At 44.0% G+C, this 27912-nt stretch overlaps 1 protein-coding gene across 1 annotated transcript; it reads right to left on the reverse strand.

Annotated features, from left to right (window-relative positions):
* Positions 1 to 8937: 8937 nt before the first annotated feature.
* GPR180 (G protein-coupled receptor 180) lies at positions 8938 to 27737 on the reverse strand. The gene is made up of 9 exons (XM_081198519.1): positions 27541 to 27737; positions 25153 to 25311; positions 22519 to 22719; positions 19841 to 20021; positions 17112 to 17161; positions 14687 to 14844; positions 11937 to 12128; positions 10790 to 10867; positions 8938 to 10195 (listed from the first exon to the last, which is right to left on the reverse strand). Exons 1-9 carry the CDS (start codon positions 27677 to 27679, stop codon positions 10037 to 10039), a joined length of 1317 nt encoding a protein of 438 aa, XP_081054645.1. The 5' UTR covers positions 27680 to 27737; the 3' UTR covers positions 8938 to 10036.
* Positions 27738 to 27912: the final 175 nt, after the last annotated feature.

Here is a 27912-nt window from a genome sequence, read left to right on the forward strand (position 1 = left end):
GGGCCTTCCTTGCCTTTGTTTCTGTGGTCACTGGAGTGATGGTATAGTCTAGAGCTGTTTGGGTTCCTAGTGCCCACAACCTCTTGGAGCTGGCGCGATCTGAAATCAGGGCATTTACTCCTTATGGGCCTCCTATGAGGTGCAGCTCTCAGAAGGTGCCACCGTCAGTGCTCTGCCTGCCCCTGCTAGCAATGGAGAGGCAAGAAGCAGCAGCAGTGGCTTCTTGCAAAATTTCACGGAGCTCTTGTGAGATCTTGCTGGAAGCCACTGTTGCTTCTCCTTGCTTCTCTGCTGCCGCTGTGGACATCCTGCCTGCCTTCTGCTGCCACAACTGGGGGAAAATCAAGGCAGCTTCTGGGTTGTGGCAAGATCTGGCAGGACTCTTGCAAGATCTTGCCACAACCTGGAAGTTGCTACCGCAGCTGCACAACCCCAGTAAGTGAGATTTTGGTGGGGGCAGTGGCACCGTCCCATTTTGCCTCAGGCGGTGAAGCAAGATGCACCAGCCCTGGTGAACACACACAGACCAAAGGAAAATAAAGTTTATTTGCATCTGGATGTACCTAGAATTCCATGGGAAACTCATTAGCCCCAAAGTTGCAGCATTTCCTGTTTTCTACCCTGTGGGTAGAAATAACCCACGCAAGACTTTTCATAGCTGCTCTCAATCCCCTTGCATTTTAGATTAAATCCAGCCTCTCTCATACGCTTATCTTACTGCCATTTTATCTGAATATGTTTATTTAGAAGTCACCCACTGACCTCCACTACTCTTGTGCAGCAATTGCTGCCTATCACTCAAATACATATTTGAGCTTTGAGTAGCAGCTTCAGTGTACGTTCGGCAGAAAACCTCCTGTGTCTCTGAAAAGTGGTTGCACTGTGTGTACAGCAGGCACTTTTCAAAGTAAAATATATCTTTTCAATTATTTTTTTTTAAGTTTCAAAATACCCAAAGCAGTAAAATCATGTAATTGACTAATCACTTGCCAATTTCCCTTTTTTTAATCTAATCTATTTTAATTTTTAACAGTGCCAAAATGCAAATGAAACTGGTATGCTTCCAAGCTGCTTTATTTCTTTTACAGCACAATTTAAGGTATTCACAATTTAGAGAAAACATTCCCCCCCCCCAAAAAAAATAATAACAGTCCCTCTAGTATGCATGAACGTTGTTTTGCAAGTTTCAGCCTGAAGCAAAGGTTCGTGTTGAGGGAACTGAATAGAGGCCTTTTGTAAATATTGAAACACCTTTGACTGCAATGTATGTTTTCAGCGTATGGATTGAAATTCATAACTCAATTGTCTTAAAGTGAATCACATGCCCAGGAAATGTTTGTTAAATGACTTACTGTCCTGATTGCTCTTTCAGCTCTACCTACCACATCAAACAAGCCAATAGATGGCCTCCTGAGACTGCCTGTTTGCAGACTTTTCCCTGGTGAGTTTTCTTAGTGTACCGTGAAATACTCATTAACCAGCCGAAACACACTCTTTAGCACTTTATCCTGAAGTGGGAAAACACAATTTAAGTAGGCTGCTTAAATGAACCTTGCCACCATTTTGTTTGTATTCCTTAGTACTCTGTAGAATTCAGGCTGGTTAGCCTAGTGCTTTAAATCAGCCTAGTTCATGGACTGAATACAGCTATCAATGTATGGATTATGTATCTGTCTGTCCAAGAATTCATCCATCCAGAAACATACACACACCACACACAAACTTCCAGAAATCACATATGACAGTCTATTGCAATATTTTTCTATTATGTATGGCAGGGATGTCCAACCGGTAGACATAGGCGCCGACTCCATGGGGCCTGAGGGGGCCCGAGCCCCCTCAAAAATTCGTTTGGGGGGGCTCTGCCCCCCCCAATAATCTCAGGCGCCCCTCCAGCAGAGTGCCACCGCCGTCCCCCGCCTCCTCCCCACCTGCTCCCTCGCCAGCCAGCCAGCCAGCCAGCCAGCCGCGCGCCCTAGCCGGAGAGCCCCGGCCGTCCCCGTCGCGCAATCGGCTGGATCTCCCTTCAGCAGGCCGTGCTCACAACTCGGCCCAGGGACCCCCCAGCAGTGGATCTCCGGCCCAGCTGAAGAATCCGGCAACAAGCCCCCTCCTCCCCAATCGCTCCGCCGAAATACGCTCCAAAACCCCCCAGATAGGCCGCCGGTCGCCAAGTCTCGTGGCGCCCTGAGCGAGGGTCTCTCCCCAACACCGCCACCTCGAACTGCGTTCTCCCGGCTACCCGAGCGAACCAGTGGCAGGACCCCGCTATGGGCCCCCCCAATATTTTTTATAAGTCGGCGCCCCTGCCGGTAGATCGCGGTCCGGCTGATCCTGGTAGATTGCGGGATCCTTATCGTGTACAAAAAGTTACAGGGGGAAAAGGCTAAAAAACTCTGTGCAGTCCTCCCCTCAAAAGTTCAAAAACTCTGGGCAATCCACCCACCCCACGCACGCTCCTCCTCCCTCCAATGACAAAGGGTAGATTACAGCCAGTTTTTTTTATATAGTGGGAGTAGATCACAGTCTCTTGGGAGTTGGACATGCCTGATGTATGGCTTCTCTTGCCTTTCTTGCTCCAGAGAATTTTTTTTTTAAAAAAGGGTTTTCACAAGGAGAAGGCAACAGTGACATTCTGGTGTGTAGAGGTGACAACCATCTAGAGAACCAAGAATAGGATGGGGAATATCTTGGACCTTCTTATTTGCCCAAGTGTTTCTTGATGGCTCATTACGTGTAATTGTTAGACACAAATTATTTCCAGACTGAGGGTGTCTCCATTTCCCCACTCTCCTAAGCTTGGGCCTACTGAAGGCTTTGCCATTGCTACTAATGAGTGGGCAGAACAGTATGCAGAGTGTTATGCAGTTGAGGCCTGACGTTCCAAAGGGTTTCGATGATTAAATCAACTCACGTTGCTTGATCTCGTTTCTATGCAAGCCTTAATGAGGAAAGATAAGCAAGAAGTGGGGATAGGCATGAACCAACTGACACTTTCCAAATGAGTAGCTTCCTGGAAGTCACAGAGGATGCCTGGACTGAGCAGGATCTCCCTGCTGTCTCTGGATAAGCACTCTTAAAATGTCCAGATACCATAGCCACCAAACAGTACAGTGGTACCTCAGGTTAAGTACTTAATTCGTTCCAGTGGTCTGTATTTAACCTGAAACTGTTCTTAACCTGAAGCACCACTTTAGCTAATGGGGCCTCCTGCTGCCGCCGTGCCACCGGAGCACAATTTCTGTTCTCATCCTGAAGCAAAGTTCTTAACCTGAAGCACTATTTCTGTAACCTGAAGCGTGTGTAACCTGAAGCGTATGTAACCCGAGGTACCACTGTACGTCCAAAATGGGCAGTGTGTCACTATGAAAGCATTTGGAGCTGCCTGATTTTATTCACAGCTTTTACCTGTAAAAAATAGCTAGTATGGACCACAGAATTCACCACTGAAATAAGGGAACTCATGCAACGCATCAACAGCTGCATCCAGGAGCTTAATATCTACCATGTGAGTGTGAAATATAGGCTTTTGGCATTGAAGAAGAAGAGGAGTTTGGATTTGATATCCTGCCTTTCACTCCCCTTCAGGAGTCTCAAAGCGGCTAACATTCTCCTTTCCCTTCCTCCCCCACAACAAACACTCTGTGAGGTGAGTGGGGCTGAGAGACTTCAAAGAAGTGTGACTGGCCCAAGGTCACCCAGCAGCTGCATGTGGAGGAAGCGGGGAAGCGAACCCGGTTCCTCAGATTACGAGACTACTGCTCTTAACCACTACACCACACTGGCTCTCATTGAATGCAGCATCATGCATGAGAACAGCAATGCAGACTGCAGACAAGTGATGCTGCCTTGATAATAGAACTCTGGTGGAGCCCAAGTGCCTCTAAAGAAGGCTTGGGTTCTCCAGTATTTTATAAAGATTATACCATTTGAAAAAAAGAGAGTCATAATAAAATACTGAAAAAATGCCACTTGGAGGCCTCCACTTCACCCTGCTTTCAGGTGGACAGCGGAATGCTTGGCAGTTGGCTGACAGGGACAACTGCTGCAGAATCGGTTGTGTAATATATTTAAACTTGTTTAAACGTTATTAACTTACATAGCATTTATTTTAATTTCAAACAACTAGACACTTTTTAAGGCGGGAGATTTTGCTAGGAGGCTTAGCAAATGCAGCTGGCCAGATAAAGTGGCAATTTTGCAGCCTTTCAATTTTTGTGCCTAGAGTCCTAACACTGTAAATTGGATAGTGCAGGATACGGGGAGAGAGAGAATTTGAAAGAGATTCTGGACAAGTACTATACACTATTTGGATAGGAGCATCCAGCAGTGAGTAGCAGGAACAGTCAATCTGAACAGTGGGAACCAGACATTTTAGCAAGAGTTATCAATTAAATTATAAACTAGATTATGTGTACTAATTTACCCTATGCAGATGAGGGTGGTAGGGGTACTTGCTGCAGGAACAACACACCTTGAGAAGTCATATAATATATTAAAGGGAAACAGAAATCTTCTTCTACAGTGGTACCTCGGGTTACAAACTCCACTAACCTGGAAGTAGTACCTCAGGTTAAGAACTTTGCCCCAGGATGAGAACAGAAATTGTGTGATGGCGGCGCGGCGGCAGCGGGAGGCCCCATTAGCTAAAGTGGTACCTCAGGTTAAGAAAGGTTTCAGGTTAAGAACGGACCTCAGTAACTAATTAAGTTTGTAACCCGAGGTACCACTGTATATGTACTTCATGTCCTCTTCATGTAGCTAATGAACTAAATTTGCTGTCATGAAAGCTGGTACGTCAGAAACAAATTGTGGCCCAGTTGCAGTTCTGGTACTTGTGGTCTGGGTTTAATAGTTCTGTTATGCTGTGTTATATTATCCTGGGCAATTGCCAGGTTTGGTATAGTTTTGATAAGAGTTGTAAAGGACCTTGCAAAGATTTTTTGTTTTGAAAGGTGATATATATGTTTATTAAATAAAATAAAATGAAACAAAATCAGCCTGTGTTTTATTTTTTTTTGTACAAATGTAATCAAATTAAGTAAAACAAGCAAACCGGCATGCATTTATTGCCGTACAGTGTTATTCTTCTTTTTACTGGAAGTGCGAACAGCTGTACAGACTCCATAAGCATGCACACCCCTGCCCCACCCAGTTCTGAATCTTGCTTTAGATTAGAACATTTTATCCAGCATCACCCACACATTTACTGCCTTAAGCGCTAGAAACTTCTTCCAATATTTTTTTTAAAGCTAGGATTCTGGCCCCTTCTGGGCCTGTGATTGCACGAATAGGGAAAGCATCAAAATCAAGGCAAACGGTAGGATGTATGCGTGGCTGAGGGTGAATCAGAGCATGGAGAAGGTCAGTCAGGGCATCAGTGATTCAAAATGGGTATTGATAATGGCCATCATCTTTCAAGACCATACCTTTTGGAGAACTGCAAAGAGAACTAAATGGTGCCCTGGTGCCTTAGCCGCTAAATGGTGTCTTACATTCTCAGTTTAAGGGGAAGTGCAACCTAATAATAGAATCTAAAAAAATATGAGACAAGGGTCAGAGAAGCTGCCTGCTGTTCTGAGATTACTTTTATTGCCATTAGGGCCTGTTCACTTAGAAAATCAGAGTTTCTGTTACATTAGCATCACTTGAAGTATTGTGCATATTAGCAGAACAATAGATTGCTTAATTTTTTCCCCTTATTCCCATTCTATTTATAAGACCTTTAAAAAAAGCCACACACCCAATGAATGCCCTCTCCACTAATGTACGATATAGCAAGATATTTTTTTTTACTCTTAAACGAAAAAATGTGATGAACTAGAATCCAACAATGTGTTGATCGACTAGCTTCTGAGAGAGCACCCTCTCTGTATCCTGAACCTTTTCTAAATTATTAACTATGTTGGCTATGTTTGCACAGGCTTCCACAGCTCTAAATATGCCCACTGGGTGCTGCTCAAAGGGCCACAAAGCAGGATTGTGCTGGTTCTCTAGGCTGCCCTCTTGTACCGTTGCTGGAATTCTAATGATGGATGGTGTGGGGATCACACAGGGCCCCTGGACGTTTGACGGTCTATTGACCCTGTGCCACCACTGTGATTGCTTTCTTCGCTGCCACCAACCTGTTTCTCCTCACGGGTACACACGGAGTCCAGTCAGTTGTTAACATTAACAAATAATCAAGTTTATTTTTAGGCATGAACAAGCTTATGGTTTCAGTTGGCAGTTTCTTAATCTTAGTTCCTTAACTGTCCTATGCCTTCCTAACAACCTCAAACTGATTATTCCAACTATCTATCTACTCCACCTAACAATTCCTCTCACTCACAACTCGACCAACCCACAGACTATTCCTCCCTCCTCCTTCTCCAACTCCCAACTCTCAACTGACTTTCACACAACTCCCCCTCTAACCCTAACTCCTCCTATCAGTTTCCACTGGCCATCACACTCATTTTAACCCTTTCCTTATGACCCACCTAGGAGGCAAACGCCACAGATGGGCTGCTGAATCAATGTGTGAAACAACAGAGAACTTCAGAGCACACCCATTTTAAAGACCAAAGGCCATAGCACTCACAGGGGCTTACTGTTTTTAAGGGCCATACTGCCAAGAAGCAAATTTCTACAGGGTAAAACTAGATAGTAGAGGAAGAGCGCCACAGCCAAAGATTAGAGTTAATGACTGGCTAGTGTGGAAACCAAACTTCCTTAAATGGCAGTACAGCTGTAGGATCCAGTCTGGAGAAGTTGAAGCAGAATCTTTCACAGATGAACACCCCTTTCTGTACCAAACTCTGGTCTTTTATTCCTCTTCCCAAAATCCCTCTCCTCATCTCAATCATGAAGGGCAGTGCTGTCTGCCCATACTGAGAAGGAAGCTCTCAACGTTCTTTTGTTTAACTCAGCAGCTTCTGAAAAACAAGGGCGGGAGGGGAAAACAATGGAGTTCATGGCAACTGTTTATCAGTTGGTCAATAGAAATGGTGTATGTGGACAATTAACAATGGTGCTATATGCTGCTGTACGGCATGTATGGGGTGTTGGGGGGGGTAGTACCTCTGGTGGGGGACATGTGGTGCTCCTTCTGGGGTAGTGTGCCCCCATTTGGACCCCACCCTGCACTCAGCTCTTACCTGTGGCTTCTAGAAGCTGTCAGCGTTCAACAGTGGCCACAGCCCGCGAAACGGCTTCGACTGGTCGGCTAAACCAGGCAAGGGTAGCCAAGAAGTCTCAAACCCTTGGTGGATTAGAGACTTCTTCTGCATGTGAAGCAGACTGCATGTGAAGCGGATTGAGTGGATAAGACCAATAGCAAGTCCAATGATGGAGACAGTTACTGAACATGCTGTAGAGGGAAGTGAGGTAACCTGGGAAGGTAGCCCATTGAGGAGAAGGAGAATCGTAAACTTCCACTGCCTTGCAGATATGCTCATTTGTGAGAAAGGAGGAAGAAAATGCTAAGGAGTAAGCCCTACACAAATCTGGAGTGGAGTCCCTAAGACGGTTGGATGGCATCCTGTACGCCTCTTTCCGTCAACTCTTGCAGCCAAGCTGGTGCCAAACATATTGCTCTGCTTTTGAGCGCATCAGCGAGCCTGAGAGCGGGGTCTTGCTGTCTGCCCTGACAGTGGCTTTGGTGCTGCCAACGCAGCAAAACCAACATAGGATGCAGCAGTTATGAGTCTTTGCAGCCACAGCAGGCACTGCGATTCTCCAGTGGTTTGGCTTCGCACCCAGAGGCACAGTCCACTGAATTTTGAGACGGATGGATGCTGATAACACGCTGATGGTAGACCATTCATCAGAAGCCCAATCACGACATTCTCCCCTAACTTCAACTCCTGGACTCCACTTTACGAGTAGCAACCCCCTGCTGTTAAAATAATCCAATCTCTAATTTGCCAGCATGTGGACTACTGAAAGCACAATTAATATGAGAATTGAAGTATTAAAGTTTCATGCATTTTTTCTGACCAAATGCAACTTTTATCACGCAAGATGACAACTGGCACCATTCCTCACTCTTGGTGCAAGCCTTGTGTGCATTTTGTGTGAGAGGAAACCCAGATATATGTTCTCTTGTATTATTAAAAGTTTGTGCCAAAACCCACCTTTCCTATTCTGAATATGAGCACAGAGATAAACACAATTTAAGCCGACAACATTTTGATGTGGCTACCAGAGAAATGCAAAAATTAACGTTGCAGTCGTTCTGCTGATGGCATGAAAGTCTACGATTTCAGTCTTTCCAGCCTCAACCTGCCGTTCTTGTCCTGAATTACAAAGAGTAACGAGTGAACCTGTTTAATGAACAACTTTGTCATGTTGCCATTTGCCTTAGTCAGAGGCAAAAATGTGGCACCTATAAACTTAAATGAAATCCCGAGACTGAATCTCAAAGCGGTTTGTAACTGGAAGCTCTATTACCTTTAGTAAGGCTTGTGCTGAAGCAGTGCTTTTGAAGACTAGACTGTCTGATTTTAAAGGCTGCATTCCTAAAATTATGTTCAAGCTTGTACTGTATCAGGATTGCCGCCTCAGGCTCCCCTGACGCTCTCCCCGTACGCTCCTGACCAAGTTCTTTGAGGATAAGTCTGCCATAGTTGTATTCCCCACTGCTGCTAATCCTGGTGTGAAGGGGGAAAGAGAGCGGGGAAGGGGATAAGTGGGAAGCATCAGTTTTGTACGGCCTTCTCCTCCTTTCTTCTGGCAGTTGGCTCAACACAGTGCGAGTATTGCCTTGGAGCAAGTAGGAAGAGTAAATAAGCATGAATCAATCAGCTTCCATGGCTGGCTTCTGATGATGGTACAAACACAGTCTTGTGTCTGGAACTCAGAAAAAAAACTGAAGCGTATTATAAAACCAGCTTCACATTTCCTCCGAGACACCAGTTTACAAGCATGATTTAATAGCACAGAACAGCACAGAAATTACTTAACAGGAATGTTTATTTTATATAGCAAAAGTCATTCAAATTATTTCAATCTTGAGCAATAAATAGGCACTTCAGTAAGACTATATATTTACAATGGCAGTCTGAATGCTAGGAATCATTTCAAAGTGTGCTTCTACTACAATGGGTGGGAGATGGCAACTACTTAGAACCCACTGCCAACATGGATTATAACAAATCCAGTGAGTATTTTGTTTTTCAATTATTCATAGAAAATTTAATCCTGATTAAGTATCCTTGGGCAGGAATTCATGGGTAGTTGATGACTGAAACTAACATTTATTTGAAATGCTTCTGTTAATTTAATCTGTGAATATGGCTTAATTATGATTGAATCCTCAATGTAAGAGTAATGAATTATATCAGGATTAAAATTCTAGTGCTGAATCGCATACCCCCCCCCCCCAAGTTTAGGAGATGCTAGCCTGCTGTTTTTATAACCTTAACAATGCCAAGTTTTTGTTTTTTAAAAAACAGAACTCAAGTTAGTCCATCACCCTTATGCTCTTGTAACATTTGTCACAAACATGGTGTGTAAAAAGCAATTGGTAATCAAGCTGAAATCTGAACTGCATCCAAATCTCAAGGCAAGGAAGTGTTTTTTCTTTTCGTTTTCAAAAACACAAATAACGAGTGCTACAGTTTGCTGTAAACATTTTACACTGGTTTCCTGGACCTATTACAATTTTCAAGTCCTTTTAAACTCCTGCACAATTTGCACGGTTTCAAAGCAACTTTAAACAAATATATTATTTTAATTCCAAAAGTGGTCTATGGGATCCATTTATGCTTGTAGTTATTATAATTTGGATCTAGTTCCAACGTAAGATGAGGCAGTTTTTAAATGAAAACACCGAGGTTAAGAATTTTCTTTGACTTCATCCAAGATGCTTGGTCACAATTTTTGAGAAAATCTGCCTCATACCTGCACTCATTCAGCTCCTGCAGCAGTGAAATTCTGTATTTTGATTGTTTCGTTTCTCCCAAAGATCCTCTGTGGTGGATTCACTGCTGAAAATAGCTGCACATTTCCAAGTCTTTATTGCACATTTGTCAACGGATCTCCCAGATGCATCTCAGAAGTGATGCCGACTTTTATGTCCAGATGCTACAGTAAGTGGCAGTGTTACTGAAGAGAGGGAGGACACTTCCCAGTACAGACTATGGGAAACAAAGAGTCGGTACAGGAGTACCATGGAGAACAACTGGCAGAGGATGACGCCTACGGTAATGACCTGAAATATGAAAGGAAAAGAGAACAAAGAAGAGAGCTTTGTAGGAAGAACAGAATATTCACCTGAACTTTACTGGACCGACCCAGGAATTCAAGTTCAGAAGTTCACCTTGGGAATCGCCAGATCTCTTAAAACACAATTTCATGTAGTCTTTCATGGGATCTCTTAACGTCACAATTCTAAAGCTGCCTGCATACATTACACACATGAAGGGGCAACACGGGTAGCAAGGGACTGTGCAGTTCCCTCTGGCCCCGCCATTCACGTTTTTCAGGCTTTCCTGGAACTTGCACAATTAGAGTTCCAGGATATGAGGAAGTCAACACGCACAGATTTCCCTGCCTCAAGCATCCACACTAATACATGACTGGTGGGACCAGGGGAACTTGATGTTCTGGGGGAAGGGAAGGGAGTCCCACAACTCCCCCTATACATGTTGCTCCTTCATGTGGAATGATTGAAGGGGGCTACAGGGAAAAAAATAGATTCAGAAATTCCCATTACTTATCAAGAGTTTAACAATCCAAAGTCTTGCATACAATTAAGCCTTCATTCGGTAACTGACTCAAGTTTTATTATGCTGTATCTACCTACCTTCTCTCGCTGGTAATCTCTTAACATTAGAGATATGGATACAAGACTTGGGTGACACAAAAACCACAGAAGACAGCCCTGAAAGAAGAAGGAAGACCACTATCAGCTAAGGAGCATCTCCACCTCCATCGTTCAGCCCGGACACTGAGGTCCTTCTCCGAGGGCCTTCTGGCGGTTCCCTCACTGCGAGAAGTGAGGTTACAGGGAACCAGGCAGAGTGCCTTAGTGGTAGTGGTACCCACCCTGTGGAATGCCCTCCCATCAGATGTCAAGGACATAAACAACTATCTGACTTTAGAAGACACCTAAAGGCAGCCCTGTTTAGGAAAGTTATCATCATCATCATCATCATCATCATCATCATCATCATCTGTCAGTACTAAAAGTCACTCTGTCCATTAACAGATCTCTAGTTACATATTTTCATTTTCATTTCATTAAAATACGTTCTGTAACTTACCAAGTGCTCTTCTGCATTAAGCCATAGACCATTATGAGAGTCTTGATGTATAACATCATACCTTGCTTAACCAAACCCTATGTATGTACCGTATTTTTCGCCCTATAGGGCGCACCTAGTTTTTTTTTGGGGGGGGGGAACAAAGGGGAAAAAAATTATTTCCCCCCCAGGCGCGGTTGAAGCCCGAGCTTCCCCTGACCCCAGCCCCCAGAACAGGCTACTATGCGCAAGCCTTGGGAGCTCGGCAGGAACTCCCACCGGTCTCCCCAGGCTTGCAGATAGCTTCCTGAAGCCTGGAAAGCGAGAGGGGTCGGTGCGCACTGACCCCTCTCGCTCTCCATGCTTCAGTGAAAGCCTGCATTCGCCCCATAGGACGCACACACATTTCCCCTTCATTTTTGGAGGGGAAAAAGTGCGTCCTATAGGGCGAAAAATACGGTATGTATGTATGTATGTACTCAGAAGTGAAGTCTCACTGTGTTCCATGGGGTTTACTTCCATGTAAGTGTGCATAGGATTGTAGCCTCAAACTACAATCCTGTACACAATAACTTGGAAATAAGCTCCATTAAACACAATGAAACATTTGTAAGTACATATGAGATTGCACTGTTTTATTTTCCTCCAAACTAGACACTGCATTCAAAGAATGGAAGAATACACTGAGTTTCTATATGATGCACATACCTTTGTGAAAGTGATATAGAATTCTCTTTTCAGTGTGCTTCTCTCTATTCGGATGATCTGGTAAAGTCCGCAGCCAAGCGACAGAGCTAGGCAAATTCTCAAGCCAATGAGAAGCCCGCCTGCTAAACTTTGGTGTGAGTGGTAGCTGTGATGATTTGTATCCTCAAACTGTTCCCAAATTAGCAAAATACCCTGCAAAAGAACAAGGAACACAATTAGAAGAAAGATAGTGTCCCGATGGATCTTTTTTCATATAACTTTGTACAGTATAAAAACAATATATGATGGCCCCACATTGTTAGTCTAGGCTGTGGGGAGAGAGGAAGGAGGAACAAAAAGAGTACAATTCACTGAAGCCCTCTTCAATAAAACTGAGATTCTAGTCAGCAATTTTGTTTTTTAATACAATCTTTTTAGGATGTGAGGTGGTCAGGGGTGGACAAAAGTTCAAGTACTCTGTTTGGGACTGATGTGGATAATTTTGCCTCAATTATAGGGTCCCAATTCAGTGGCAGATTCCATCTGTTGACAGCACCATGCAGGCTTCTATGAGGTGCGACAGACACTTGCCAAGAGAACTCTGTGAATGGGCTTTTTAGCCTTGGGAGAAGAAATAAACAAGCATTAGCTTAGAAATAATTAGAAGTATGTCAGAGAAGGAAACCTTTCACCTGTGCCCATTTAGCTTGTTTGTTTAAAAGGTAATATAATCTTTCAATATTCCGTATTTTCCCCTGTATAAGACTCGGTTTTTCCCCCTAAAAAATAATATTAAAATAGGGGACATCTTATACATGGGGGCGTCTATAAGATGGAAAAATACAGTACCTGTGTGTGTGTGTGTGTGTGTGTGTGTGTGTGTGAGAGAGAGAGAGAGAGAGAGAGAGAGAGAGAGAGAGAGAGAGAGAGAGATCACAGTAAAAAATAAATGGCAGACAACACTTATCATGGCTGGTGCGCATATAATACATGTACCAGGTCAGGGCCACATGTTGTAATGGGGTTCTCAGAGGCATATGTCTGAGAGGTGAGAACTGTTTTTTTCTGCTGAATGCCCATCAATATATGAAGCACAGAGGGCCAACAAATGAATGAATGCTCGGAGACATGTGTCTTCATTCTCTAGAGCAGTGTTTCCCAACCTTTTTTGGGCAAAGGCACACTTGTTTGATGAAAAAAATCTCGAGGCACACCACCATTACAGCCCCGTGACGTCAGCGCGCAGCGTCATGCCGGGAGGGACGCACGAAAGTGTAAGTTTCAATTTTTTCCCCTCCCCCTTGCCGGGGAACCTCCAAGCTTTGGGGGTGGGGGGGGGGAGGAGGCAGCAAAGCGAGGCAGGAAGGAGAGCGCAGCTTGGCTGGGTGAGCTTTGGCAGGGGCAGGGAATGAGAGCCGCGAGGCGGGCGCTGCGGATGGAGGCACTGCCCGCCGAGCTCGCAGGCAGCCAGGCAGGCAGACGGCGAGAGCCCCGCGCTGGGCGGCCTCTCCTCGCCGCCGCCGTCCCGCCTCTCGCTGCCCGACTCGCCCGCCTCCCTCCAGGCAACATCTCGCGGCACACCAGGCAACATCTCGCGGCACACTAGTGTGCCGCGGAACAGTGGTTGGGAAACACTGGTCTAGAGCAGGGGTGAATAAATCAAGGCCTAATCCCATGGCACCCTGAGTCCATACAGGTAACAAGGGAAAACCTTGGAGTTAAAGGGAGAGAACGGGGTGGTAAAAAGAGAAATAAAAAAGAAGCAGTTCCATCCACCTTTGGTGCCAATATGCGGTCTCCCACAGATTCCCCTAAGGGTATGAAACCCTTGACAGAAAAGAGTTTGTTCACCACTGCTCTAGACAATAGTCCAAGAAGTATATTTTTTATATTTTTTATTTGGTAGACGGTGGGGGACGGTGGCAGATCAATTACAGTGAACCCTCTAGTTACGTACCGCTCTGGATACATAACTTTCGGGTTACGAACGTGGCAAACCCGGAAGTGTATATACTTCTGGGTTTCGCCGCGCGCAGAAGCGGCACCTCTGCCTACAGACTTTTCGGGTTGCGGATGGACCCCCGGAACAAATTTAATTCATATCCAGAGGGTCCACTGTACTTTGGCAACTAGTAAGCCAGTGCTGGTATGAAGAGAAAAAACAGTTTGCCTGTGGCAGCGGCGGCAAACTTGGTGCCCTCTAGACACTGCGCTACAAATTCCACCATCTCTGACCGTTTGCCATGCGGTCAGGAGGTGATAAGGATTTTAGTCCAACAACATTTGGGTGGGTGAGGGGGGCAGGCTGGCTTCCCCTGGCTTAAAACAGCAAAGGAAGTTCATGATTAAGAGCAGATTTGAACGAGGGACTTCCCATTTCACACTTTGGGCTGATGCAGTGTATCAGTGTAGCTAAAGGAGAGACTTTGAGTGACCCTGGAAATACTTAGCCATCAGTGAGGATTTAGAAGATGTACAACCAGGTACTTAGGGCTGCTACTTTTTCAGGAGCTAGGTATTGCATTAAATCCTCTGTCAGCCTGCAAGAGCTCTCCTGAAGAGTTTTCAATCATCTGTATCACTACCATCGACAGCAGCATTTGCAGTCTTTTGGGTTGGAGACCCTTTCACAACATTCCCAAAGGAACATCAGTACAGACAGCCTCTTCTCTTCGTGCAGGATCATTATCACATCATATGCTTATTAATGTCTCTTAATTACCCCCCAAAGCACTTCCACAGTAAATAAAACACCCAGCGCGAAAACAGACCTGTGTTACCACGACAGCTATTGCAATGGCTGTGGATGTTGGAGTGGAATCCCACTGGAGAGGTTTACTCTGAGATTTCTTCATTCTCCCTATTGTCCATCCCATGCACAAACTGAGCAGTAGATAGAGCATCTGCACCTGAGAGATTATGTCACACACTAAGGGGAAGAACATTAATATAATTGAATTGTCTGAATTATGCCACCAAGAAAAATCTCTGTATAAAATGGCCTCTTGTACGGCTTTACTTCTGCAAAACATACATAAGAGGTCAATTAATATTGTTGTAAACACTTCAATATAACTAGCGGGATGATCTAGCCTAGATAAATAGCATGCATACTGACCAGCACTCTCGGAGTATAAATCCATTAAAATTTTGTCCACTGGTGTTCTAATACGAAGCTTCCTGTATACATCGGCTTTTTCCTCAATATTTAGAGCCTCTGCTGTACACAATGTCCTCTAGTGGAGGAATGCAATTTTCATAATCTGGGCCAGACTTCCCCAACCCAAGATCTTCATCACCCCCAACAACTGGCCATGATGTTAGGGAAGGCTGGTTCAGAGCTTTACTGTGGTTGTCACTGCAACCACAGCATGGACAGTTTGCAGGGACAGCCTTGCATGGCTTCTAAACGTTTTTTTGGAACGCTTAAACCAGAATCAGATATATGGAATGCACAAGGAAGAAGGAAAATGCCATAAAAATATTTCTGAAATGAGAGGGGACAAAATGAAGGAGGACAATGATTTCATGCTAATGTTTTCCCCCTCCCTCTTGAGAGTCTGTACACGTCATCTATCCAGAGCTGTTCTGTATGTGTCCAGAAAAGCATCTTAAAAAAAAAAAAAGTCTACATCACCGGATGCATCCAGTACAGTGGTACCTTGGTTCTCAAACGCCTTGGGTTCCCAAATGCCGAAAACCCAGAAGTAAGTGTTCCGGTTTTTGAACATTTTTCAGAAGCCGAACGTCTGATGTGGTTGTTGGCTATTGTTTCTGGGGCACCTGCACCAATCAGAAGCTGTGCCTTGGTTTTTGAACATTTCAGAAGTCAAATGGACTTTCGGAACAGATTAAGTTTGGTGCCTTTGTTTCTGCCATTTATTTTGCATTTTTGTTTTTGAGACTTTTTGGTTCATTTGTTTTTGTGACTGTGTGGAACCCTGTTCAGCTACTGATTGGTTGTGCAACTGTGGAAATGGATAAAAGCCCCCCATCCAAACAATGACTATCATCTGTGCAGGTAAGAATTTTTTTAAAAACATTTCTTTTAATCATCTACAATACTGTCTTATTTAATAGTACAGTACATTGATTATTGCTTTCATTTTATGGCTCAATGGTCTTGTTAGATAGTAAAATTCATGATAATTGCTGTTTTAGGGGTTGCTTTTAAAGGTCTGGAACGGACTAATCCATTTTGCATTACTTTCTATGGAAAAGTGTGCCTTGGTTTTGGAACATTTTGGTTTTGGAACAAACTTTCAGAACGGATTAAGTTTGAGAACCAAGGTACCATTGTATTTGCCACACAACAGCAACACAGTCACCTTTTGTACACTGAAGGTCAACAGTTGCAATAGCTAGTGACAAAAATGTGTTTTTCCCCGACACTGGCAGGAGATACACTGGTTTGCAATTAAGTAAGTTTCACTGCAACAAAAGCATTGGCTGCTCCAATTAACACTCACTGCACAGTCCTCCTGGAAGTACAAGAGCCCAGGAAACAGTACAGTATTGTAAAAATTGTACCCAACAGATTTTACGCAATATGCTACAAGAAAAATTAAATTAAATTAAAATAAAATCAGCACATGTAAGGGTGGAGTTGTGTTGGCATATCTTGAAATAGTAAAGCTGTCAGGTTTAGCTTTTGCTGCAAGAAATTCAGCGAAGAAACTGGAAGTGAGGAAAGGAGCAGTGGCAAATCACAGAGTGGGGTCTAACCTGTGCCACGTCTTTACAGGAATATTTGCACAAGAAACTGTCTGCCTGGAACACCCTAAGGGGGGAAATGAAATTTGTTTAGCTGAAGCGATTTAACTTGTAGTTAAGCTGCAATCCTATATTGACTTATATGAATGAAGTTTTACTGATTTCATGGGGCTTAGTTTTGAGCGGAATGCTTGAATGGACTCTAACACTGTTCTAAAAAGCATAACTATTTTTAATAAATAAGGGTAGAGAGCCCCATTTGCTGCAGGGGCTCCTTCAGTCGCAGCCGGGAATTGCAACTCTGTTCAAGGACAGGTTTCTAGGTGTGGCTTAACTTTTTTATCTAATATTTTAAACCACTCTGACTTTCCAACAGACTCAGCATTTCATGTTATACAAGATATATTAACAGCCAGATAACGTGCTTCCCTAAAACCAACGTCCTCATTTGTGACCAGCTCAAAGAAAGCAAGATGTACTTACACTCTGCAAGGCTTCCCATAAAAGGTGCTCCTACTCCATTTTTAGAGTAACTAAAAAAGAAAAACAGCTTGATAAATTAGCCTATACTATAGAAATATGCATCATAAAAGCATAAATTGATTGCAAAACACAACCACCACTAATACTATTTTTGGATATTTAAAAAAATGGAAATAAGTTTGTAAAAGCTTTAAGAATACATAACATGAAAATCAGCTGGGTTTGCCTCCAGCTTGTAAATGATAAAGGAAATGGGCAAACCTACTAGCATATAACTATTTTGCATTCCGCACAGAAGCTCCAGAATTCTGCTTTTCTCATATGAATTTCTGTGAAGCAGATTTGACTTCTTAACAGAAGAGGCTACACTAGCGGTGCGCAGTGGCATGCAAATTGGGTTGATCTGGAGGTCTCCTGCTTCCCAAAATGCAATGCCAATACCTCCCATCATCCTGAGTTGGATTAGCTGATGCACATAACGGCCTTTCTCTGCACTGTATTTCCTATTTTTCTTTAGGTCCACAAGTTTTGCAACAAGTGGAGCTGTCCAAAATGTTGCCTGCAGAACACTGAAAAGATGGCGGTTGTTTTTTGTGGAAGTGCGGCAGAAGAGGACTTTCAAAAACTTAAAAGCTTTTATTTACTTACTTTTTTAAAAGCGTTTTTTAATTGGAGGGCAAAAGAGCAATACATATATAGAGAGACAGAGTGAGAAAATGCACTTGACTGAATTTATGTAACTCTTTTTACATAAAGGGGAAATACTGAAACAAAATGTCAATACTATTCTGTTCCGGAGTGGTAAAAAGGTAAAGGGACCCCTGACCGTTAGGTCCAGTCATGGCCAACTCTGGGGTTGCGGCGCTCATCTCGCTTTACTGGCCGAGGGAGCCGGCGTACAGCTTCCGGGTCACGTGGCCAGCATGACTAAGCCGCTTCTGGCAAACCAGAGCAGCGCACGGAAACGCCGTTTACCTTCCCGCTGGAGCAGTACCTATTTAGCTACTTGCACTTTGACATGCTTTTGAACTGCTAGGTTGGCAGGAGCTGGGACCGAGCAACGGGAGCTCACCCCGTCATGGGGATTCGAACCGCCGACCTTCTGATCAGCAAGCCCTAGGTTCTGTGGTTTAACCCACAGCGCCACCCGCGTCCCCTCCAGAGTGGTAGGCCTCAGCTAAGTTTAAATGCAGCAAATCTAGAGGAACCAACAATAATGACAATTGATCAATACATCTGAGTTGAAAGGAAGCTGAAGCACGCATGTTTAATCACAAGAAAATAAAATTAAGGTGGAAGAACACCTTTAGAACAGCATATTTAGGCTTTATAGTGGAAAGTGACAACAGTTTGTTTCTTCACCTGTTTTCAGCACTGAATTGTATTCCCTACTACAAAACCTAAATGAGCTCTGCTAAATGGTTATTTCCTCTCTCACTCTTTTGTACAGAGAACAGTGGATGATCATCTATTGGGGATGGTGTAAATATTAGGAGATAGATGTGTTTCCTACACACCCACACACCAGTGTTTCCTGCAGCAAATATGTATTACATAAAGTGTGGGAAACATTCACACCTGTGAATGCATATGGAGACTCTGGCGTTTCAGGGTTCCAACATACATTTACATGTTTGTATGTCTTTTATGCTGTTCTAGGAAACAGCAGTGTAATACCGTGGTACCTCGGGCTACAGACGTTTCAGGTTACAGACTCCGCTAACCCAGAAATAGTACCTCGGGTTAAGAACTTAGCTTCAGGATGAGAACAGAAATCGTGCTCCGGTGGCGCGGCGGCAGCAGGAGGCCCCATTAGCTAAAGTGGTGCTTCAGGTTAAGAACAGTTTCAGGTTAAGAACAGACCTCCAGAACAAATTAAGTTCTTAACTCGAGGTACCACTGTATTGCAGTATATGTAGCAAAAACATTTATTGTGCAAAGCAGGGAGCTGCCCTAAGATACATGTAGCCTATCTTTGCACAGTTGTTCAGGTAATTGTATCAGTGTGCCTGCGAGTTCGAAACCTGCTGTTCCCCTGTGCTGGGGCAGACCAGCAGCCTGTATTTTGCTCTACCACCCTTGTGTGGTGATTTGCAGAAAGAACATTTCAGATTCAATCTGAAGGGAACAAAGGAACATGGGTAGCAATGACTTCTGGGTCGCCTGCGGGCAATGGAGGATGATGGAGGCCACTTACACTGAGCGGCCTGATTGCTGTGAGGAAATGGAAAGGGAGCACGGGCAAAGCACCTTCTCAAAAAAGTCGAAAGGAAAAGTTTGAATTCTAAAGGGTCCAGGAGTGTCAAAGGACACTCTTTAGGAGCTCCCAAAGCTTCGGAGGGAGCGGCTGGAGCTCCAAGATCAAGCACAGATACACGGTGTAATCGAGACCCACAGCAAACTGCTTCAAGAGCTGCCATTGAAGCAGAAATTCTCGAAATAAAAGAAATTTGGGGCAATTTGACAATGTAAATTCCTTCTTGAAACCTGGGAAGGTCACTACCAAAGCAAGACCAGGGATGGGGGACCTGTAGCCCTCCAGATGTTGGACTCCACCCTGCATTTGCTCCAGGCAGAAACACCAATGATCAGGGGTGATCACTGTCAAACAACATCTGGAGAGCCATAAGTTCCCCATCCCTGACACAGACAGCACTAGACGTGGAAGACCAATGATGTTACTTGGTATGGCAGCTTTGTATGCCCAAAGGTGGAGGGTTTAAATTTACCTTGAAAAATGTAGGTAGTTAGCAAAAGCGGAAGCGGCTTGCAAGAGCAGGACAGTCGACAGAACTTTTAACACAGTGTGCATAGGCCCTGCTTTTTTAATCGTCTGCCACAATGTCTGAGCGTATATGCAAGCAGCGACGAAGTATGCCAGAACAAGCAGGAAGAAGAATTCATGGAGGCCTGCAAAGAGAAGAAGTACCTTACGTAACATTTCTTTACTTAGATATTTAATGCTCAACCCTTAAAAAAACAAAAAAATACCAGAGCTAAAATAATGACAAAACACAGTAGCAACCTGACCAGATAAAATTTAAATTAAGAACAAAAGTCTCAAAGGGAAATTCAAAAGGGTTTCACCCAGTAAGGGTACTACAGAAAACGACTCATCTCTGGTGTGCAGAGATGAGTCTATTGAACAGGGGGGGGAAGTGGTCCCTGCAGTATGTTGCTCCAAAGCAGAGTTATTATTAATATATGCCTATATACTGAGTAATTTGAACAGATAATTGCTAGCTTAGTTTTTTTTTTTTTTTTAAAGGCTGGAAATTTTTTCTATTAATAAACAGAAGCAGGAAACTACAACTACTGCCCCAGCACAGTGGCGTAGCGTGGGGGGTGCAGGGGGGGCCAGCCGCACCGGGCGCAACATCTGGGGGTTAGGGTTAGGGGGCGCAAATCCACGGGTTAGGGGGTGCAAATTACTTGCCTTGCCCCGGGTGCTGACAACCCACGCTACACCACTGCCCCAGCAGATTGTAAATACTGTGCTCGTATTTATACTCACAATACCAGCATAACAACACTGGAAATGCTGGAATCTTGTCATTAATTATGTTTGTTACCTGTCTTTCAGGTCCCAGGATAGGCGGCATCTAAAAAGATAGTACAATACAATTATGCTGATATGCCCTAACCTATGTTGTCGTGTGCTACCTTTCAAGACATTGCAACCAATTTATTTCAAAGAACCAATTAAGATGTGACCAAAGAATATTTTGTTCCTTCACCAAAATAACTTAATAGATTTTAAAATAACTGTTATAGTTATAGTTAACACCAGTATTTCCAGTTTGATGCTGGTACTATGAATATTGCTTACAAACCTTGGGGACAGATGTTGGATTTTCTTGTTTCTGTCTAATAACAGAAATAATTTGCAGCCTACTTTATTTTTACTAAGCCGGCAACCGTCTCTGTGGAAATTACTAAGTATATATGCAAACACATGCGCCTTGTCAGAAGTGTCTGAAACTTACTGTGCTTAGTGACAAGAATCTAGCCTTTGGGTAAATGTAGCTCCTCTTTGCAGTCATGGAATAGAGCTGACTTTGCAATACAAACATTATACGTTTGCCTTGAGGATATGGCATTTGTGAACAGTGCTCTCAACTCAACAAATCTGTTTATACGAAGACTTCTTTGTTACTGTTGTAATGTCTTTTGCTAAAGCAGTTGACAAACACTGAGTGTCTGAAATGTTTCAAGCACAGCACACACAGAAGTATAGTAAATGCCAGGATAGTAGTATATGCATGTCAGTCACTCCCAGCTAATGCCACATCTATTGTGAATGAGCATCAAAGCCACGCTTCACACACAAAACATTATTGCTTCCCAAGGGTGTGATTCTATGAACCCTAGCTTGAAAGCATCACTGAATTAATGGGATTTACTTCTGCGTAAACATGTAGAGGTTTGCACTATAAAAAGTGCTTCCCATGCACTCATATCTCTATTTTTCCTCACAATACCAAAAAGAGATTTTTGCAGCAGGTTTGCTGCAAATATTCATAGCGATCGCAGTGTTTGAAGAGGAGGTTCTCAGGTGTCTGTTGGCAGATGTACATTTCTGTTCAAATATAATGCTGGATACGCTGCAAACACCACTTTTTCATACGGAACAAAGAAGCTTCCACTTTTGCTTTAGACTTGCGGACACAATTGACTCACCGAGATTTTACTATGCCAACATTTGAGAGGCCGTGCAACAGATGTGTGAAACATTCATCTTACCACTAGATGTCATTGCTGCAACATTTAAAAGGCATAGCCAGTCCACAATGCACTTATTTTCAGTTTTGAATGAATGATGTTCATGTTCCATGGTGTGTAACATGAAGATGAATTAAAGAAACCTGGTCCCTGAATTTCTCAATATTTTATTTTCCTTTTATACTTGTCTGGATTATTTTTTTTTTTGCTGTGTAAGAAGTAGTCATTTATCTCTGTTACATTGTAAATTCTTAGCCCATTCAATGAACCCCAAAGAACTTTCTTTAAAGCTGTGTTTGCAGTCAGAACTAAAGTGCCATATATACATTAGCAAATAATGTTAATTATGTAATAATAAAATTGAAGTGGTTGATTCTATTAATATGTTACTGTATCTTCTGAGACATCACAATTAGAATGCACCAAAAATGGAACTAAGTAGATACTTTGGGTAATTGTCCTGGATTGTGGAAAAAAGGTAATCTATTAGGGCAAATTAAAGTTATCAGACACTTCAAAGTCATCGTTATATGACTAATCCTATACTTTTCCCAAGCAAGTATGTTTCCCTTATCCTATAGATAACTGGATAGCAACATCTAATATATGTATACAATTTAATGGGTTATTTTTGCCTGTCACTTCCCCAACCAATTTCCTCCAAAGTCCAGAAGAAACATCTTACCTGATTCCCCTGCGCTAAAGTGATCTAAAGGATTCCCTTCCGCATCTGGATTTAGTAACACCATTTCAAATTGAACTTCCTCGGATTCAGAGTCCTCATAATTCACCGCACAGGTAAACTTGTCAACATAAAAGACATACCATGTGTCAGGATACGGAATCTGGGACACAGTCAAATTTTGTTCTGTCCTGTTCAGGTGCACTGCAAAAGGAACCAGACTTGAATAAACTCAGAAAGCTTTGGCTTACAGGACATAAAACAAGGCTAGAAAACAAGAAACTTTTTCAGGTTAGCTATGGCTAAGGAATGCACAAGCCGTTTTTGCCAGATGCACATGCATCAAGGTGCTTTTTAAAAACAGATCCATATGATGCATTTGTGTTACATGTTTTAATGTGCCTGTACCCCTTAAAAACCATACGGTTCAATGCATACACATGTTAAGCAGTTTCAGTTATCTTTTGATTTCAGTAGGAGGCAGTTAAGCATATGCATAACTAACTCACTGCAATCAATGGGATATAAAAGTGCTAAGCTGTGCTTAGATTGTGATCATAATGTTTGGTCTAGTTCAAATGTTAATTCAGCGGCATGCCTTCAGCCCCAAACCACATTCTCAATTCTCTACTTGTCCATGGTAAAATCTGAACAGGCTGGGCTAAAGGAAAAGGGGGGGGGAATCCAACTATAACTAGACTTGTTCATATAAATACACACATGATACTACAATAATGTTTTTAGTATCTGTTCAATTCAGTTATATAATTATACTGTCCTGAGATATAATTTGCACATCTTTATTTTGACCAATAAAATTAAGAATGATCATGATTAGCACTTCTTTGATAGTAACTGTAAGAGGAACTTCAATATTTTGTACATTAAATATTTGTGCTCCACAAATGTTATATTAAGCTTTAGATTCTGAATTGCTGACTTCATTTTCAATGAGTCTGTAATTGGACCATGGTAGCGTATGGGGAGGTAGGATGATACAAATGACCTAATTTTCCCAGAAACTAAACAACACTGCATGCTTATTCCCTGCTAGCTTACTTATGAACTAAATATTAACACTCAAGATATTCAAAGACAAACCACAATTAAGTGATGAAATTTGTTTTAAACCAGCTGTAAAGAGAGCAGAGCAGTCTACAAGTATTTTGAAGAGATAAAATGTTTAAGAGAGATGAGAAGCAAATATTTAGAAAACAAACAGACACTTTGTGCAATGCAATTCTATGCGTATCTGCTCTGAAGTAATTGCCACTGAGTTTAGAGGAACTTGCTCCCAGGTATGTGTATATAGGATTGCAGACTTATCCATGTACCTTAAAAACTCAGACATTATGCCAGCAATGAGGAACTTGGGGTCCTCCAGATGTTCTTGGACTACAGCTCTCACCGTCGCTGACAGTTGGTCATGCTAGCTGTGGCTGATGGGAGATAGAGGCCAAAACATCTGGAGGAACACACTTTCCCCATTGCTGCCCTAAAGCACTTGGCATGAAATCAGGGATGGGAAACCTGTAGCCCTCCAGATGCTATTGGACCAGCTCCCATCAGCCCCACCCAGCCAGAATGGTCAAAGGTCAGGGAGGACAGTTTTATCTGGAAGGGCATAGGTTTCCTACTTCTGAATGTGAGCATAGTCCAGGGGTGGCCAACTCCCAAGAGATTGCAATCTACTCACAGTGATCTACCTCCTTTTTGGGGGTTCAGGTCCAAGTTGTTGAGCTTTTTTAGGGGAGCCAAACTTGTTGAGCTTCTTTGGGGGGAGCCAGTGATCTACCAGTAGATCACAATCTACCTGTTGGACGTGCCTGGATAGTCTATACCTGTAAGAGTTTGGCAATCTCCGAGAGGAGAATTAATATCAGCTTGGATTCTAACAAGTTTATGGTAGAAAAGTTTCCTCCTCCTAATTGCCCTCTAAATCCAAAACCAAAATTGTTTAGGAAGGCTCCTGATTTCCTGGAGAGGGGTTTTGGTGGAATAACAGGCTGGGAACTTATCTTAGGATGCAAGCCATTTTTTCAATAATTACAAAGCTTCCCCCCCGATGAATTATCATGCCACTTTTGATACTTTCCAGAATAAAAATGGTGGTCACAGAGTGAGCAGGCTGCTTTCTGGATGGGGAAAGGGCAGATGACATGCTGCTGCATGCATTTTGCATGTGCTGAGCTGCTTCTTGCACATGATTTGTTGCCATGCATATTTTTATGTGATGTGCTATTGAACATTCTTGCTCATGACACCGTTCAGCCTGCTGCTGCATGTGCTTGCACAAGACACACTGCTGCACACATTGCTGTGTGGATGTGCTGTGGCATGCTACCGCATGTGTGCTCCCCCAATATGAAAAGTGGGGCTGAAAAACCACAGGAGAGTGCATGTATGAAGGCTAAGTTGCAATCAGGCACAATATATACTGCTTGCATGGTATGGAAGTTAAGTCTGGGTACCTTGGCTTACAATTCCATGCCTTTCGTTTACATGAGCAAATTTATAAACACATTAACTCTTCTCTTAGTTTTTTCTTCATCCTAAACCTATTGTTCAACTGATGCATATAATAAGCTATGAACTGACTCGGTATATTTATGACACCCACCGCCCATTCGAACTCACTTATCAGCTGAGCTTTGGACAATCTCTCTTTACAGCTGTAATCCTGGTAGCTTTCTTGCAGCTTTAGCCATTCCTGAGCTTGAAAGAGGTGAAGCTTGGCTTCTTTTCCAACCGCTGTTGCTACATTGTTGATTCTGACATACAGAAGAGCACAATCACCTTGATATTTAAAAAGAAGTCAAAGTCTATTACACAGATAAGGACGGAAATAAAGGAGAAATATTATCTAGAAAGCTTTTAATGCTGGCAGAATCGCCTCTTAATGCAAACTGCTGCCAAGTGTTCATTTTCCTACCAATACTTAGGTCAACAAATAGTTGTATAAGAAGCCTGCAATTATTTTTCCAGCTTACATCAAGGCACAAAAAAATCCAAACTGTGAAAATGCTCTACATTGGGCTGCTATATATTTATCTTGTAGAACCTAGATTTATTTGGGGAAGGGCACTTTGGACATTCTGAGGTGGGTATAAAAATGTTTTGGATTGTCCCTGCTGCAGAATGTTATTTATACAGCAAAATGATTTCAGTTGGCTCAAATCAGACAGCTAAGACCTAGGCTGAGCGACTCAATTACACCCATGTACACACTGGATCTCTATGGAAGCAACCCTATACATAAGACACTGGCATAAAGCAAGCTGGTATAACTTAAAATAGGGTAAAATTACACCAGATCCAGACTCCGTTCAGCAGTGGGGCTGCAGCTGGCAGAGCTTGCCTAAGTCTGGCAGAAAGAAAGCAATAGCGTTTGAGTTGTTTCACCTGTTTTGCCTTTAACTTGTTCAGGCTTAGGATCCAGCCTAAGTCTTTGCCCTCTGCCCCTATAGTGCCCTTTATTCAGGGTTTACCTTGGGCCTATGATTACTGGGGCAATCTCATAACTCCAAACCAGCAGAAAGGAGATGCGATTAGCAAGGCAATGCTTGTCATCTGACAGCTGCCTGCGGGATAGATCGCTCAGTCAGTAGAAGAGCATGAAGCACTTTATCTCAGGGTTGTGAGTTTGAGCTCCATGTTGAGCAAATAGATTTCTGTATTGCAGGGGGTTGGGCTAGGAGACCCTCGCGATCCCTTCCAACCCTACGATTCTATGACCCTCCAAAGGGGAAAACAAGAAGCCATTGCAACAGGAGAGAAACTCCTGCTGCAACAGTGCCATCCTCCCTCTTTGACAGCGAATGCTGTTTGTAAAAAGTGGGGCATGCAAAAATTAATTGCTTACCTAAGATATATAAAAAGGGAAAGGACCCATGGACAGTTAAACCCAGTCAAAGGCAACTATGGGGTTGCGGCGCTCATCTCGCTTTTAGGCCAAGGGAGCTTGCGTTTGTCCACAGACAGCTTTCTGGGTCATGTGGCCAGCATGACTATACTGATTCTGGTGCAATGGAACACCGTGATGGAAACCAGAGCGCACGGAAATGCCATTTACCTTCCCGCACTCTGCTCCTTATTTATCTACTTGCACTAGCGTGCTTTCGAACTGCTAGGTTGGCAGGAGCTGGGACAGAGCAATGGGAGCTCACCCCATGGCAGGAATCTGAACCTCCAGCCTTCTGATTGCCAAGCCCAAGAGGCTCAGTGGTTTAGACCACAGCTCCACCCACCTCCCTTTACCTTTACAGTCACTTATATATGCAGGACTAAATGGTCTAAACCACTGAGCCTCTTGGGCTTGCTGATCAGAAGGCTGGAGGTTCGAATCCCTGTGATGGAGTGAGCTCCCGTTGCTCTGTCCCAGCTCCTGCCAACCTAGCAGTTCGAAAGCACGCCAGTGCAAGTAGATAAATAGGTACCACAGTGGTGGGAAGGTAAATGGAGTTTCCATGCGCTCTGGTTTCCGTCACGGTATCCTGTTGCGCGAGAAGCGGTTTATTCATGCTGGCGAGATGAGTGCCGCACCCCATAGTCACCTCTGACTGGACTTAACCATCCAGAGATCCTTTACCTTACCTATATAGGTGACGATATATATGGCTGCAAGATCAGCTGAGATCCAGACAGAGCCGTAGCTACAGGGGGAGCCAAACGGCGGTGGACTTCAGGGTGGGGAGAGTCTCAGAGCCCCCTGGAGTCGGGGCAAACCCTTGTCAAAAGGGCGCATAACGCGTGGAAATGGGCGCAAACAGCGCATCCCTCCGTCTCCTCCCCACCGAAGGCCTTGCTGCGAGCTCAGTGCGCATAGGATCGCACTGCGCAAAGGCGCATAACGCGTGGAAACGGGCGCAAACAGCAGAAAAGGCCCTGGCACGGGGTCCCTCGCATCCCTCCTTCTCCCAACCGAAGGCCCTGCTGCGCTCGATCCCGAGCTCGGCGCGCATAGGATCGCGCTGCGCAAAGGCGCTGGGCGAGATCCTCCTCCGGGCCGGACAGCGCCCCGCTTACCGTGGAACTGGAACTGCGCCGCCGCCTGGCCAGCTCCGGCGGCCGCGCTGGAGAAGCCGCCCCGGACCGTCTTGGCCTGCGCCGCCGGGAGGCACGCGGCGCAGCACAGGACCGCCCAGGCGAGCCATGGAAGCCCCATGGTCGTTCCCCTCGGCGGCGGGAGCGGCCGCCTCAGTCACCGCTTTCTCATCCCCGTACCACGTCTACAACCTCACGGGTGGGCGGGCGGGAGCGGGATTGATCGCGCAGCTAACCAATAGCGTTCTTCGGATCGGCCGGGTGGGCGGGGCCAGCCTATAGAGACGGGAATGCTTCCGGCCAGCTGCTCGTTTCATCGGCGCGCGGCGGCGGTTGCTAGGGAACGAGCTCTCC

The sequence above is a fragment of the Podarcis bocagei genome (genome assembly GCF_964188305.1).
Source record: "Podarcis bocagei genome assembly, chromosome: 6".
NCBI classification, from domain to species: domain Eukaryota; kingdom Metazoa; phylum Chordata; class Lepidosauria; order Squamata; family Lacertidae; genus Podarcis; species Podarcis bocagei.

Coding starts and splice junctions, on each gene's coding strand:
- GPR180 (XM_081198519.1), bottom strand. CDS start 27,679: ATGGGGCTTCCATGGCTCGCCTGGGCGGTCCTGTGCTGCGCCGCGTGC. Junction 14,845..17,111: donor TATGGGAAGCCTTGCAGAGT/GTAAGTACATCT, acceptor TCTTCCCCTTAG/TGTGTGACATAATCTCTCAG. Junction 10,196..10,789: donor GAGATTACCAGCGAGAGAAG/GTAGGTAGATAC, acceptor TTCATATTTCAG/GTCATTACCGTAGGCGTCAT.